This window comes from Mesoplodon bidens, assembly GCF_964165515.1.
Source record: "Mesoplodon bidens genome assembly, chromosome: 1".
NCBI lineage: Eukaryota > Metazoa > Chordata > Mammalia > Artiodactyla > Ziphiidae > Mesoplodon > Mesoplodon bidens.
In genome coordinates, this window is record NC_138176.1 from 168,504,855 (window position 1) to 168,521,438 (window position 16,584).

At 49.6% G+C, this 16,584-nt stretch overlaps 1 protein-coding gene across 11 annotated transcripts in view; it reads left to right on the forward strand.

Annotated features, from left to right (window-relative positions):
• Positions 1 to 16,584, forward strand: part of CAMK2G (calcium/calmodulin dependent protein kinase II gamma) — a 55,641-nt gene that overhangs the window by 23,393 nt on the left and 15,664 nt on the right. For 6 of the 11 annotated variants that reach the window (XM_081227509.1, XM_081227514.1, XM_081227511.1 and 3 more), the window contains exons 6-13: positions 578 to 650; positions 796 to 898; positions 1,326 to 1,409; positions 1,842 to 1,936; positions 2,732 to 2,854; positions 6,697 to 6,780; positions 7,003 to 7,045; positions 11,540 to 11,583. In XM_081227509.1, coding sequence (XP_081083635.1) covers positions 578 to 650; positions 796 to 898; positions 1,326 to 1,409; positions 1,842 to 1,936; positions 2,732 to 2,854; positions 6,697 to 6,780; positions 7,003 to 7,045; positions 11,540 to 11,583 — 649 coding nt within the window. Of the gene's footprint in view, positions 1 to 577; positions 651 to 795; positions 899 to 1,325; positions 1,410 to 1,841; positions 1,937 to 2,731; positions 2,855 to 6,696; positions 6,781 to 7,002; positions 7,046 to 9,526; positions 9,590 to 11,539; positions 11,584 to 16,584 lie in introns of all 11 variants that reach the window. The other 5 variants (XM_081227505.1, XM_081227512.1, XM_081227508.1 and 2 more) reach the window with 1 other exon arrangement.

Consider the following 16,584-nt stretch of genomic DNA (forward strand, 5'->3'; position numbering starts at 1 on the left):
TATCTCCCCTACTAGATGATAAACTAAAGGGCAGGCACTGGGTCATCTTTACAGCTGGTGTGGTACCAAGCACAGTGCCTGTAGGTGCTCGATACATGTTTAAATGAAAGAATGAGTGTACCCACCCCCAAAACGACTTAGGCTAATAAGTTGGACTATCCTTCCTGAGTTGCTGCCACAAGCCTTTTCTCCAAGAACAGAGTTACCATAGGGGGGAAGAGAAACAAGGAAGGAGTTGGATGGTCTCTCTTTCTCAGGAGTCTGAGATGTCCCCCAGTTTCTTGGAAACAAATTGAAGATGTTGGGCCTTTACAGTCTAAGGAGGCATGGTGGACCCTGTTCTAGGCTGCCCTCTGCCATTATCTAGCAGGAGAGCCTGGACAAACCACTTAGTCTGCTTGGGCCTCAGTTTCCTCTTCTATAAAGTAGGTTGAACAGATGATGTCCAAAGTCCAAGGTTCTAGCTCCTCACTGAGTGATTCTCTGTGAATCCCTGACCCAGAGATAAGTGCTTTTGTCCACAGCGTGTGGTCATGGATGGCTTAACCCTGAACTGACCTTTCTTCTGCTTTTGCAGCCACTGTATACATCAGATTCTGGAGAGTGTTAACCACATCCACCAGCATGACATTGTCCACCGGGACCTGAAGGTACTACCCAGGTTCCCCCTTTGCCTCTTGCTTGTGAAGCATTGGCGCCACCTGGTGCCAGATGGTAGTACTGTGAGGCCCAAACTAGGCTCCCTCTGGGCTGCGGGGTGGGTGCCTCATGAGGTTCTCTGTCTTCCTTATACAGCCTGAGAACCTCCTGCTGGCGAGTAAATGCAAGGGTGCCGCAGTCAAGCTGGCTGATTTTGGCCTAGCCATCGAAGTACAGGGAGAGCAACAGGCTTGGTTTGGTAAGAGTGACCCGTCTTCCTGGAATGCAGCCCCCGCCCTTCCTCCTCTTCCTGATCTGCCTTCCTCTTTCATAACTAGAAGCCAGACCCTTGATGGCCCTGGGCTCCTCAGGGACTGGAGGAGGGGAGGGTGCAGAACTCCCCCTGGCCCTCCATGACTCAGTACAGTGAGACTTGCTGCTGTTAGCACTGCGTTCTTGCTGCCTCTGGGGAGGATGGGAATTCCTGGTAGACACATGGACTTGCCCTCTGATTTAGATTCCAGGCACTACCAGAAGCCCAGCCCGTCATCTCTTGCTGCCCATATGCTAAGAGCTTATATAGCAAAAGCAACAGGAGTAAGAAGGGACTTGGGGGAAATTGCTAATGTGGATTTAATGAAAGAGAAAGTGGGTTCAGTGTGCCTCCGCTGTCTCTTCCGCTACAGGTTTTGCTGGCACCCCAGGTTACTTGTCCCCTGAGGTCTTGAGGAAAGATCCCTATGGAAAACCTGTGGATATCTGGGCCTGCGGTAAGCCCATTCCACACACTCAGCTTTTTGGTGTTAAGGGCCCTCGACTTCCAGTGATGGCAAGAAAGAGGCGTTGCTCTTCCTTGTGGGTCCCACAGGCGTCTGGTATATGTGAACTCACGGTGTTTGCTCTAGTGTCCCCGGCATGGCTGTTCCCATCACACCCTTCTCCCCAGGTATTTCCTAGATGAGGTTGCATCCTTCTTGAAGAGGGATTTCCCATGCCTTAGCAGGTGGGTTGTGCCTAAAGAAATCCCGGACGCGGCTTGGTGACGTGGGGAGTGAAGCATAGTGGCACAGCATTATTGGCTGCCATTCACTTCTCCTTCTGGTATGGCCTTGACTTTTTGGGTGGCTGAGCCCTGTGTGGCTTTTCTTGGTTCCTCAGCAAAGCAGGTGATTGACCCCAGTGATCTGTGTCCTGTCTTGTAGGGGTCATCCTGTATATCCTCCTGGTGGGCTACCCTCCCTTCTGGGATGAGGATCAGCACAAGCTGTATCAGCAGATCAAGGCTGGAGCCTATGATGTAAGGACCTGTTTGTTCCTGCCCCTCAGGCTCTGACCAGGGGAAGGGGCGTGTTGAGTGTGTCACAGGGTACAGGGAGTGTCAGGGACTTTGAGGACCCAGGGATGGGCCTATAGGCCTCAATTCTTGGCACCACCTGTGCCAGGGAGCAGCTTTTTTTTTTTTTTTTTTTTAACGGTATGCAGGCCTCTCGCTGCTGTGGCCTCTCCCGTTGCGGAGCACAGGCTCCGGACGCGCAGGCTCAGCGGCCGTGGCTCACGGGCCCAGCTGCTCCGCGGCATGTGGGATCTTCCTGGACCGGGGCATGAACCCGTGTCCCCTGCATTGGCAGGTGGACTCTCAACCACTGCGCCACCAGGGAAGCCCGGGAGCAGCTTTTTTGCACAGCCATTTTTGGTAGCTGTAAAGTCACGGAGTCCACTGAAGCCCTTTGGTCTATTATTTGCAAAGAATGGTGTGGCTGTGTGGTGTGCTGCATGACATAGGGATGAGAAGTCTGGTGGCTCTCCCACTGCAGTGGGGCGTTTGGCACAGCGCTAAACAACTGATTCCTCCTAGTAGAGAGATGGAGTTGAACCAGAAGATGTCAAGAGTCCCCCGGTCTGATATTCTGGCATCCTAACCATGATTGTTCTGTTTTACTTTCCCGGTCTTTAAGTTGACCCTGATCCTGGGGTACCCTAGGGCTTTCCCACACCCTGCTGGGCAGCTTTAGGTAACACAGAGTACCCCAATTATAGGGGGTATGAGGCTCACACATTTCATATCCCTCCTTCTCCTGTTCCCGCTCCTTAGTTCCCATCACCAGAGTGGGACACGGTGACTCCTGAAGCCAAGAACTTGATCAACCAGATGCTGACCATAAACCCTGCAAAGCGTATCACAGCTGACCAGGCTCTCAAGCATCCATGGGTCTGTGTAAGTGTCTTCCACCGAGATCAAGGAGATCAGGGATGTCAGCTTTCAATGCGCCCATAGCACTGTCTTTACCCTCCTTCTTATGAATAGAAAATAATCATTTTGGGCCCTGAGCTAAGACCCAGCAGAGGGGAGGGGGCACTGGGTGGGGCCCAGGGGCAGCAAATGTCACTAGGAGGAGTTGGGGAGGCGATTGGGACTAACTGGCCTCTGTCTCTCCCCCACTCACTTGTCAGGTGTGGTTTAGCTTTGATCTTGAATGAGGGCTTAGGTTGACCCTTGCAGACTTTAGTTGATGAGAGAAAGCAGCTGGCAGAACTCAGAGTGAATTGCCATGCCTAGAGTGCGTATTCAGATCTCAACTCTTAGACAACTCTAATGGAAATGTGACCAAGACCCAGCAAATAAACAGAAGGGGCCTCTGAGCAATGAAAAAGCGCCTCCTGAAGTTCAGTCATAAATCTCGCCTTAGGAGAAGCCCCTGGGGGCTATCATTGTGGGTCAGCATATTCTGTTTTCGTGTACGGTTCTATCAGGCTGAAATATCTTTTTTCAAACGAGGGTCTGCCTCTTGTTAGGCCTCCTGACAGCCACGATGCATTTATGTATTTGTTCTTTCCCGTGTTTACCGAATGCCTCTTTGATGCTGGTCCCTGTGTGGGTGCTGTAGATACAAAGATGAATAAGGCATGGTGCCTTCCCTCACACATCTCAAAGATTATCTGGGGAGACAGGCACTCAAGCAGGCAACCATTCTGCAATGTGACAAGTACGTAAAAGAAGCTAATGAGTATGTAGGAACTCCTGCTGTCTTTGGTGGGCAGTGGGATTGCTAAAGGCATGGAGGAGGTGGGCTCTGTCCTGGTTCTTGGCAGATGACTGGGAGTTCCCCAGGATGATAACCTGCAGACAGAGGTTAGCAAGGGCCAAGGTGAGAGGCCATGGGGAAATTGTGGCGAGTTTAAGGAATATTAAGTAGTTTGGTTGTAGATGAACGTAGGACTACAGGAATACAAGAGACTGAAGCCAAAAAGATTCCAGGACATACAGGTTTCTGCCTAAGGAGTTTGGATTTTACTCTGAAAGCACAGGGAACAATTTAAGGGTTTTAAAGAGGGAATGAAGTATGCAGTTAATTAAGAAAGATCACTTTGGAAACTGTGTAGAAAATGGAATTGAAGAGGAAAGAGGCAGGGGCAGAGAGCTCAGGAAGCTGTCGTAACCGTCTAAGCAAGTCCAGATGAGGTCTTGGCTAAGGGTAATAATAGGAGAGTGGGCGGTATGGCAAGGAGTGGACACATCTGAGAGATGTTTGGGACATAGAATAAAAAGGATTTAGTGGGACTTCCCTGGTGGCGCAGTGGTTGAGAGTCCGCCTGCCGACGCAGGGGACACGGGTTCGTGCCCCGGTCCGGGAAGATCCCACATGCCACGGAGCGGCTGGGCCCGTGAGCCATGGCCGCTGAGCCTGCGCGTCGGAGCCTGTGCTCCGCAACGGGAGAGGCCACGACAGTGAGAGGCCCGCGTACCGCAAAAAAAAAAAAAAAAAAAAAAAAAAAAAGGATTTAGTGACCAGCTGGATTTGGGAAGTGAAGGAGAGAGTGGGATCTATGAGGACTGCCAGGTTTTGAGTTGGTAACTGAGTGGAGAGTTGTACCATTCACTGACCCAGAGGAAACCCAGAGGAGGAACCTGTTTGGAGAAAAGATGACGATTTTAGTTTCATACATGTTAAGTGTGGTGTTTGAGGACCTCCAGCTGGAGACATCCAGTCGGTAGTTAGAAATATGGAAAAGAAGTTAAAAATTGGAAATATAGGTTGTAGTCATTTGGGTGGTGTTGGGGCTGTAGAAATAGATGGGATTGTTTCTATGCTGATTGAATTCCTTTTTTTGTTTTTTGGGTTTTTTTTTTTTGGCTGTGTTGGGTCTTTGTTGCTTCACGCGGGCTTTCTCTAGTTGCAGCGAACGGGGGCTACTCTTCGTTGCGGTGCGCGGGCTTCTCATTGCAGTGGCTTCTCTTGTTGTGGAGCACAGGTTCTAGGCACGTGGGCTCAGTAGTTGCAGTACGCAGGCTCTAGAGCGCAGGCTCAGTAGTTGTGGCGCACAGGCTTAGTTGCTCAGTGGCATGTGGGATCTTCCCGGACCAGGGCTTGAACCAGTATCCCCTGCATTGGCAGGCAGATTCTTAACCACTGCGCCACCAGGGAAGCCCCTGATTGAATTCTTAACTGTGGGCTGTTGTAAGAGAAGAGATGGCCACCAGCATTTAGCGCCAGGGAGAGTTGGAGGAGCCGGCAAAGGAGACTGAGAATGAGAATTTCCATGGGAGAAAGAGGATCAGGAGATCTTAAGAAACAGGAGGTCTCAGGAAGGGAGGTTCTGTAATCAGATGCTTCAGAGAGTCCATGATAAAGACAGAAGAGAGCCTGTTGGCTCTGACCGATTAGAAGCATTGTTTCATTATTTCACTGTTAGAGGCAATGGAGGGAGAGAGACTGAAGCCTGTTTACAGTGAGGTGAGGAGGGAATGAGGGTGAAGAGAGAAAGACATGGTACTAATTAGAGAAGATGGATGAGTCAGGGGAGGTTTTAAAATCTTGCACTTGACTGTATTGTGTAGACTACAGAGAAGAATATAATCCAGAATAAGGGGTTAAAAATATTGGCTAACTGAGGAACCAGTGTTTGGATAGCACAACGAGAGAGGGACTCCTGAGCCCAGGTCAAGGGGTCAGCACATGAGGGATGATGCTTCTGAGACCTGGGATTAGGTTGCAGGGGTGTGAAAATCAGCTTGTGGTTGGAAGGCTGAAGTTGAAGGAGTTCTTGCTTGATGATCTCTCATTTCACTTTGTGGAGAAGTTTACACTTTGGAGGAGGAGGTGAAATATGAGATCTGGGGAAGGTAGATAAGGTTGGGAGAGTGGCTTCGGGAACTAGGAAAGGGAGCGGCCAGAGGGGAAGGAAGGCAGGGTGGCCCTGTGGGGGTGTGGGCACCAGGCTGCACGTTGTAGGATTTATTTTTTTAGCAGGCTGGCCAAGGTAACAACAGCAGAATGAGGGGATGAGCCACTTAAAATGGGTCCTCAAGAACTGTGGAAACATTATGTTCTGGGGTCGTGTTTGTGGACCCCACCCTCCATCCTCCTATATATCTCAGCAGACCCTGAGAACATCTCTGTATTAGGATATGTAATCGTTGATGCTTGTATTGCTGACCCTCTGTCATCAGGGAAATGTAAATCATGTTCAGGGGACTCTGTTTAAGGAGGAAGTTAGCAGTAATACATTGAAGAAAAATTCCCATCCAAAACGGTGAAAAGAATTTAATGCTTCAAGGTAAAGATCCTTAGCTTCTCAGATCACAGCTTCATTTAAGACCTTGTTGGCGGGTGGGATGGTTGTTGAGAGGAACTCTTAGAAGGAATGAATGTTCTCTCTGGAGAGCAGGAACCCTTTCTGTTCTCTCACTGCCCAGAATCTGGAGCGCAGTAGGTGCTCACTAAATAGTTGCTGAAGGAGTAACTGCATGAGGATCACAACACACAAAATACTCTCCCGTTCCATAGCCTCCATCTCCCAAGGAAGATTAGAATGCTCTCTTGGGCACCTTCATCCAGCATCAATTACCGGTGGTGTTTTCATGTCCAGATTATTATCCTTACATAACCTTGATTTTGGGGTAGTGCTTTTATTGTAAAAGCATTTTCACATCTATGACCTCATCTTATCTTCAGAGCAACTCTGGGGCAGCTGAGCACATGGCCACCGGTGCTGGGACTATGGTGAGGGGTCTAGGAGCCGGTGGGGGGCTCACAGGCCTGTCTATTTGGCTTCCAGCAACGGTCCACAGTGGCATCTATGATGCATCGTCAAGAGACGGTGGAGTGCCTACGCAAGTTCAATGCCCGGAGAAAACTGAAGGTGAGTCTTGCCTTCCGGGCCGGGCCGCCAGCATCCTGAAATCATACCTTTCAGCAGTGCGCCCCCTGCCCCATCACAGAAGGAAGCTCCCCTCCTGGCTGGAGCTGAGCTATGAAGGTTGTACTCATTGGGAGCCCCTAGCCAGCAGCTGCCCTCTGCCTGAGAACAGACTGTGCTTTTCTAGAGCCTGATGGAATTCACAGGACCCTCTTCTTTCCCCAGGGTGCCATCCTCACGACCATGCTTGTCTCCAGGAACTTTTCAGGTATGTTTTCAGCTGTGCACTTTAACTCTACGAGGTGAGTGGGTCGGAATGGGCTGTTGCCATATATCGTGCCATCCTGACACTGGGTGTCTCAGGCAACACCTTGACCAAAATGATGAGGATCCTGTTTGGAGGGGCTGCTGCAGCTGAGTTTTGTAACCTGAAATTCTGGGGGGCTTTACTTGACTTCAGGTTTATGAACTGTATTCCCTAGAACCTCCCAAGGAGTAGTCTGCCCAGTCTTCCATTTACCTTGTCCCTGGGTATTCTTATTTAATTCTCTGAAGACTCTCAGCACTTCAAGATTTTAGCCAGTCTCAAGGGCATTGGAGGATGTGCTGGGAAAAAGAAGGAGATGAGATGTAGTGAATCTTCCCAGACACCACCATTAATTGGCTGACTGGACGGTCACTGCATCGTTGTGTCCAAGTGGAGATGACTAATAGAAATTATTCCAGATGTTTAAACCTTTTACAGGGACTGTGCTTAAAATATTCTCTTTTATACCAACTGTGAAAGTGAAGAAATAGAGACCAGCAGGATGGAGGGAAAGGAAATTGCTTAATGTTGCGTGAGGAATTGGGAGAGTTGGGACCAGTAATTTGTAAATCACACTTGACATTTCTTTTTAAGATGCAAGACATTCCACCTTCCCCTTCCCCCCACCCTCATCATTGTTTGCCCTCAGTTGGGAAGCACAGTGGCTTTTCTGTGAGGAAAAGATTAATGACAGGACTTAAGACAGAAAGGTTTCTTCCCAGTTTGCCTTTTCCCCTGATCTTCCCTCCCCCTAACCCCCAGCCCCACTGTTTTGGTTCAAGACCCCCTTCTCATTCTCATAACCAGACTCCCTCCCTTGCTTTCCTTCTACACAGCCATGGGGGTGGGGGGGTTGTGTGTGTGGGAGGCTCAGGTGGGCAGCTACCTGGGCAGAGATTGCTCCCTTGAGCTTGAGTCCACGGGCTTGGCTGTACTGGTTCCCAGTAACCTCCAGCCCTGGCTCTGGGGCTTCATGAGCTCTAGCCCGAGTGAGAGCCCCAGGGCCCTGGAGGGTCAGGACTGGAGAGTAAGCTGGGAGAGTGTCCCCTTCAGGCCCATCCCCTGTGACCCTAGTTGGGGCTCGATCTTGTGTTCTGGATTCACCTCACAAATGGGGACAGGAGGGCACAGTGGGCCACCTCCTGCAGAGGTGGAGCTGTTGTCCCACATCAGGCCTCTGGTCCTCTAATTACTTGCACCTTCTACTTTCTGGGTTTAAGAAAGCCTTTCTAGAGGACGCTCAAGGGCAGATATGTGCCGACCCTAGAATGGGGTGATCTCTTCTCTCTCTGAGTGGAAGAGATGTGAAACAGGCTGCTAGGAAATCAATAGCATGTGCCCTGTCCTGTGGCCTCCGGCCTCTGCCTCAGCCTCTCCCCGTCCATTTCATGAAATTGGTGTCCTGGTTTCAGAAACTCAGTCTCTCTGTTACAACACAGCACCTTCACTGATCCCTAAAGAGCCTCCTGTCCTTGCTGCCCAGACTTTGTCTGGCCGTGGCACTCACTTTGCCCTGGTGCAGTAGGCAAACAAACAAACAAAAAAGAATGCTGCAAGCATTCCAGGACGACCTCTTCTGCCCTGACTCTGGGACAGGTGAAGACAGAGCCAGTCTCCAGAAGCTTCTGTAGGAAGAGGTGTCTAGAAGTATAATCAAGAAGTAACGGCACTTGTGTGCTGCTTTAGGAACAAGTGAGGCTGTTTTCTGAGTTGATCCCAAATAGAAGGTTCAGCTTATCCCTGGATTCTGGCAGGTTGGCTAATGGTGGAATCGGGGCTTCTAGCGGCCTTTGTTTACCTTCTGGGCGCTCATTTTTGGGGCACCTGCACCTTTGGAACTCTGAAATGCAGCCTCTCCTGGCCACCTGTCTTGAAGAGGGAAAGTGACCGGTGTCTCTGAGGAGTTGTGGGCTGTGGAACATCAATGAACTGGCTGCCCAAGGACCACGGACCCTCCCTGGGCCCCGAGTGCCAGTCTCTCTACTGTTTGGGATGCAGCCGGAGGAAAGGGCCGCCCTCTGAAAATGTCCTCCTTTAGGTCCCCTGGGGAGGAAGGTTTGCAGATGAGGCTCAGTTTCCTGATAGCCTTAAGCTAGGGCTGGGCTGCCTCGGAAAGGACACCGCCCCTTGCCAAGTCAGGCTTTGACCTGCAGACCCTCACCCGAGGTGGTCGTGGGACAGGTGGAGCCGTGGGATCCCCCACGCCCTGTCCGAGCCCGGTTCTCTCAGGTTCCCAGACTGCTGCAGGGCTGGCTGCACCTGCTCACCAGCCTGCCCCCTGCACCTCCGCTCCCGCAGCTCGGCCGGCTTGGCCACGCCGCCCGGACCCCGCCGTGCACAGCGGCAGCGGGTTCCTGCGCCTCGCGCTGGGGCATGCTCGCTGCTGACTGGCCCCCGTGGCTTTGCGGCAGCTCTGTGCACTCAGAGACTGTATCCCCTCAGTTGGCAGGCAGAGCTCCGCCCCCGCCTCGCCTGCCGCGAGCGCCGCCGGCCTGGCCGGGCAAGGTACGTGGCATGAGTCCTCCCCGACCGCCTGCCTCGGCTCCCTGCCACCCCACCAGGAGGGCCAGCATGCCAGGCCCGCTCACCAGGGAGGCGAGTCCCATGCTTGCGGGCTGAGATGGGCATGCCGGACGGACCACCTAACTTGGCATCTGCGAGCGCATCGGTGTTACGGAGCCCCCTAACCAGCCGTGCATGCTGGGCGCTTGCCAACTCTCAGGAGGCAATAGCCTGGGACGTGGAGCTGGGCAGCAGGAGGCTTTCCTCCCGACGCCACCCGCCCGAGAGCCTGGGCTGCCTGTGAGGGCTGCGGCCAAGGTGGCCCGAGACAGCCCTGGCGTGGCCCGGGGCTGAGTTGCCCACAGCGGAAGACTAGGCTTCAGCGACACTGGTGGGCGGCCCCGAAGGGGAAGCCACGCCCCTCACAATTGTGAAGTCTGGCATTTGCCGGCCTCCGGGTCTGAAATGCGTAGAGTACAGAAGCTGTGCAGACAGCCGCTCCTGAGTTTGGATCCTAGCCCTGCCACACCCTGAGCAAGTCACATCAGCTCTCCCAACCTTAGTTGCCTCATCTCTCCAATGGGGCTAAGAAATAACATGGTGACGATTAGGATCATGTATGTCTAAGGCCCTCAACCCTGCCTGTATGAGAAAACTTGTTAAGAAAGAAATCCTGATGCTGAGACCCCACCCCAGACAAATAAAATCAGAATCCCTAGGGCATGGGATAGGCATTTTTCTCTAACTCCCAAGTGATTCTAACTGTCAGAGTAGAGAAGTTTGACGTATGTAAAGCACTTAACACCGTCAGTGGTCAGGCATAGTAGTAAACACATTTTTAAAATAAGTTTCAAATCACCTCAGCATAAACTGGAGATAGGACCAAGGGCCATTTTTGGAGGTCAGAATTCTTGTGATGCAAGGACCCTATTCTCACTGGAGACCCAGCTTGGGTAAGAAAGGACACCTGAAGGGAAGAATGGCAGCAATGACAGTAGTTAACACTTGCTGAGTTCTTGCTATGTGCCAGGCACTCTGCTTAGTGCTTTTCATGCCATTATCCCATTTTATAGATAAAGAAACTGAGGTTCAGAGAGGTTAAGTAACTCACACAGCGAGCAAGCAGTAGAACCAAGATGCAAACCCATTGAAGTCTAGGTGTATCAGACAGTTGGACTGATTCATTCTCCCTGGAATCTCCCATCCACTGTCTGCTACTTTCCTGTGACCTTTGTGGCCAACAGGCATCACCACCCTTCCTATGTGGAGCTCATCAGCCTTGAGCATCACCCTGTACCTGGCTAGAACCTGTTAAATACCTCATTATTCTGCCCAGTCCTTTCTGCTCAGTGGGTCCAGAGAGTAGACTGAGGGAAGGGTGGCAGTGAGGACCTGCCCAGTCAAGGCTTCAACCCCCTGGCAAAACCCTCCTGTAGGTGGTCCTAGTCTCTGTGTCTGTGTCTGTCTGTCCTCACGTCTGGTCTCCTTCATGAACTGTGACACTCTTGTTTCTTGAGAACACGCAGGAGATGTCTTGCATCCTTGCAGCTTGGCTGTCCTGAGAATCTCCATGGCATCTAGGGACGGAGCCCTCACCTTTCACCCTGGCACTCTGCTTCCAGGCCTAGGTGGAAGCTGTTGAAGGCAGAGTTCCCAATGGCCCAGGCAGCCCCAGTACTGAATGTGGTTTCTCCTCCTAAATGCGGAGTGTCCCTGTTTCTGCTGAGCCTTCTTCCATGGCAGAGGAGATCCTGGGGTGCCCCCCTGAGGGTCTGACGCTGCTTGAGATGCCCTTCTTGCTTTGGGGCATCAGGAAGGGCCTCTTCTAGGGGGTTCAGGAGACTCCTGGCCCCCTTGTCAAACACATCAGTCTCTTGCGGATCCAGCTGCCAGACTTCAGGATGGGAAGAGGGTACAATACAGGAGACTTGATTTTTCTCTTTGTTTTCACAGCTGCCAAAAGCCTATTGAACAAGAAGTCGGATGGCGGTGTCAAGGTAGGTGTCTCCACTCCTCCAGCCCAAGGTCTGGCCTTTCTCTTCCAACAGTCACTCCCAAGGGACTCCTTGGCACTTTGTTCCCCCTTTCCCCAAGAACCTTCCTATCCTTGCTTTTCTGCTTTAAACCAGAAACCTCTGTGCTCAGAACAGCAGGTTCCACTGGCCTGAGAGGGCGGAGGGATACGTGCTTCACCTGACCCTAGCTTGGTTAGAAAGACTCAGGGGAGATGATCCAAACTATAGTTTACTAGAGCTGAATCCTGAACGTGACTTCCAGACACAGGTTTCATCTCCAGGGCTTGACTCTCTGGGTTTTTTAGGTCACTGGTTAATCTTTTTTTCTTTTTAAAGCACAAACCGATTTAATCAAACGAAAGCAAAGTTTGCCTGGTTGACTCAGGGTACAGGGCTTGGCACCTGAAGCCACTATCCTTTTGTTCTTTTTTCTTATCTCCAAAGCACTTCCAGAACCCAGCTCAGATACCATTGAGTGAAAGCATCAAACTTTCTCGAGGCATAGGTGCCTTAGACACAGGCCAGGGACATGGTACCTCACAGCTCGTTTTCATTTGGTGAGGGAACTTTTCCTGGGGGATGAGGGCAAGAGGAGGGACAGGGGCCCATAGGGACCAACAAGATTCCTTAGTGGGGGTGGCTGCTTGGCCAAGGTAGAGGGGTCCTCACACAGCCAAGGTGCTCTTAGAGGCTTTGGGGGCAGAAAGGGCCCTGGGGCTGGGGCATTGGATAGGAGTTCATGCTATCTTGAAGCCTGCCAATTTACACCACAGAGAATTTCAAACCATTATTATGCAAACCTTTAAGTTCCAACAAAAGTTTAAATTAGGGGCTTCCCTGGTGGCTCAGTGGTTGAGAGTCCGCCTGCCAATGCAGGGGACACGGGTTCGTGCCCCAGTCTGGGAAGATCCCACAGCCGCAGAGCGGCTAGGCCCGTGAGCCATGGCCACTGAGCCTGCGCGTCCGGAGCCTGTGCTCCAAAACGGGAGAGCCCACAGCAGTGAGAGGCCCGCGTACCGAAGAAAAAACAAAAAAAAACCCAAACAAACAAACAAAAAGTTTAAATTAGACCTTTCCCCAGGATCTTATGTCCCCAGCTGAGATGTACCTGTGTGCCCCTTTCCCTTCCCCCATCCCTTCCTCTTTCTCTCATTGTCTGCATGCCTGCTTCCATGTACTTCTGCCCTAAGGAGGGGAGCTTGGGCTCCACGCACACTTGCTGACATGGAGCTGGGGTTGACTGGCAGCCCCTCAGTTACAGGGGTGTGAGCTCAATGGTGGAGCCAGGTTAGGAAAAGGTGGCTAGTTAGAGATTTTGCATATATTTTTCTGGAGAAGAAGCTAGAGTCAATCTTTACAAAGTATTAAGTACCTGTCAGAGGCTCAGTGCTACACTAAGTTCTAGAGGCACACAAGAGGTATAAGAGGAGATGCAGGTTTCATCCAGCCTCAAGAATTGCAGGGTCAATTAAAAAGGAAAGTGAACACATCTGGGATCAGCTAAGCACTGAATGGTATATGGTACTGGACCCTACATGGGATGGTTCAGTCCAAGAAGCTTCTGGGGAAGAGACTTACTGGAAAAAGCTAAAAGGAGGTAGGAAGATTGGAACCAAGTCAGTGATTGCCTCTAGAGAATGGGATTGGAGGTGAAGGCAAGGTGGGGAGACACACCTTTTGTTTTTTTACTTTGTACACATGTGTTTTCTTTAAAATGAGAATGTATTTTCTGTAACTTAAAAACAACAAAAAATATTTTTATGGGTTCTGTTATACATATTGATGTTCTCTGCCCAACTGGAACATGGGGTGTTTGGTAGAGGGATATAAAAAATACAGCTGGATTGGTCTGGTTGAGCAGAGGAATTGGAGGTTTGTGTGTTAGACCACAGAAAACACCATAGACCACTGAGCAGGGAAGGTTAAGAGTGATGTTTTCGAAAGACTTGCCTAAGCGTGTAAGGGTGAATAGAAGAGGGTAGGAACTAGACACAGGTATCAACTAGGATTTATTATAGTCTGGGTGTAGGGTGAAGAAAAGATGATGAGAAATAGAAAGGGTTAATATTCAAAATAATCACCAGAGGAGCACAGACCAGCCACTTGGAATAGGTGCTGCCTGTAGGTCGTCGGTCCAGCTCTACCCATAGGTGCTGGGCTCTGATTAGACATTAGCTCTGATGAGAGGTGTGGCAAAGGAAGTTCCCATTAGATACGGGAGATTAAAAAAGGGTCCATCAAAGGTAATGGCAAAGTGTCTTGAATATTGAAAGAAATGGTGGTATCTTTGCTAGAAATGTGAGTAGTCGTGAAGGAATGTTTTGGTGGGAAGAGAAGTTTTGTTTTGACCACACTGAGATTGAGAGACAAGTGAAGATCCGGGCAGAGAGGTTTTCAAAGGTGCTGGGAGATACCTGGTGTAGCCCAGGGTGGTGTACAGAGGGAGACTCACGTGAGTGAATCTCGTGTCCACTGAAGGAGGTACGTGCCAGGCAGGCGCTGGAGGAGCAGAGAGACAAGCACCTGAGCCAGAACAGCAAATTTTCCCGAAGGAGATGGCCCAGGAACTGAGTTTGAAGGACTAGTTGGATTTTACCAAGTTAAGGAGGGGAGTGGAGAGGAGAGGACATTCCAGGCAAAGGGAATACACAGGTTTGAAACAGCACGATGATTCTGGGAACTCCATTAGCTTTTGTATGGTGGAAGCAGAGAGTGATTGCACAAAACAGGACCTGAAATGAAGCAGTGACAGCTGAGATGGTGAGAGGACGGGTTAAAGGTGTCATTAAGGAGTCGGTTTCTGGCAGAACTTTGTAGATACTGGCCTCAGGCACAGCCATGTAAGACTTGCCTAAGGAGCTAGTTAAAATACACAGATTCCAGGGTCCAGCCTGGAATTCAGATTCAGGAAGCCTTGGGCAGGAGGGAGAATCTGAATTTTAATAACACTCCCATTCCTCCATATGAATCCAAAGCACACAAATGTTGAAGAGTCCAGGAAAGGCAGAATTTCAGGGTTATCTGTTATTAAGGAGCTGGAAGAGGAGGAATTAGCAAAGGAAATGGAGAAGGAGGTGGAGGAAGAGCAGAGGAGTGCAACAATGCCGGCTCTGACAGGGATGCTGAGGAGGACACAGGCGAGGCAAACAGCATCGGTAGTTAAATTGCTTTAAATGAGAACGTATGTGGGGAACCTAGCCCGGGTTCTGACCCTGATTAGGTACTCCGTAAATGAGTTTTATGCTTGAGAAAAGACTTTGAATATAGAGGTGGGAACAGAAGCTAAGATGCAAGAGTTTAAGAAGGGCATGACCAACCAAAATTCAAAGGCCAACAAGAGACAGGTCGGAGAAAATATTCATAGCAGGTGTGATGGGATGAGTTAATATTATTTTTATACAAAAGAGCTTTCTCTAATAAATAAGAATACCCCCTAAAATCCAGCAGATAAATGGTCAAAGAAGTTGAACTGACAATCTGAAAAGAGGAAGTAGAATGAGTTAACAAGTGTGGATGTTTAGCCTCACTGGTATCAGAGAAACGCAGGTTGAAACAAGGTGCCATTTTTTGACTCTTAAATTCTTGATGGTGATGTAAATCGGAATGACCCCTCCTAAAGCAGCCTGTGTGTCAAAAGCCACAAAAATGCTCCTGTTTTACCTTTTAGTTCTACTTCTGGGAATTTGTCCCAAAGGAATCACTCAAAATATGGAAAAACTGAAAACAGAAAGATGTTCAACATGACATTACTTATAACCATGAGAAGATGGGAAACATCAAAAGCCCAAAGGATAATAAATAAATAAATAATTATGGGAAATCTAATTGACCATTACAAAGTTATTAATTTTTATGACTACATAATGACAGAAATGTTTCAAGTGGAAAAAGTGGGATATAAAGCAGTACATACACTACTGTCTAAATTTTGTTTAAAAAAACAAAGTACTGGGCTTCTCTGGGGGCGCAGTGGTTGAGAGTCTGCCTGCCTATGCAGGGGACACGGGTTCGTGCCCTGGTCCGGGAAGATCCCACATGCCACAGAGCGGCTGGGCCTGTGAGCCGTGGCCACTGAGCCTGTGCATCTGGAGCCTGTGCTCCGCAACGGGAGAGGCCACAACAGTGAGAGGCCCGTGTACCACACACACACACACAAAAGTACTTATAGATTATATTCGGTGTAGGATATGTGAATAGAAAAAGAACCAGGAGAAAACCCACTGAAGTGTTAATAGTTACTTCACTGGGTGATGGGAATTTGGGAAAACTTTATTTCATACATTTTTCTGTATTTTCTACATTTTTCACCTAGACCGTGTATTACTTTGATAATCAGAATAAAAATTAAGATACTATTTATTTTTAAAGTAAGACATTAAAAGAAAGTAAGGCATAAACTTGTATATAGCTTACAATGATATGTTTAAATTGCATACACAAGAGACTGGTAACAGTGATAGGATTATGGGTATTTTTTTCCCCTCTTTTCTCTTTTCCAAATTGCTTGTAATGTGGCTGCAGTCCTTTTATAATCAGGAACAAGTATATAATAATGAACAGCGTGGTTGGATGAAAGTACTGCAAAAGGGGAAGGAAAAGACAAGGCAAGGTATGCGGGGTTTTGCTTTTCTGGGCCTTCTTGAAAGTCAAGGTGATAACCTGTGTTATGAGGGAGGCCTGTGAAGCCGCTCAGAAGATCCTGATCTGTCAGCATCCTGGATCTTTCTTTTAGACCCCATACTTCTTTCCCAGCACCCTCCCCACCCCAGTTTCTGCTGCTTAAAGTCCATAGGGAGATTTCTTCCTTGCTGTTCAGAAGCTTTCACAGATGCTCGGATATTAGCATTGGTTTGAGCAGTGAGTCTACCGTATGCAGTTGAATTTGGGGACTTCAGGCTCTGGTTAGGTTTCTTTGAAGGTAGATGCCAGTGACTCAGGGTCTATGGAGGAGTGAGAGCCACTTAAGAGGACAAGACTTGAGGG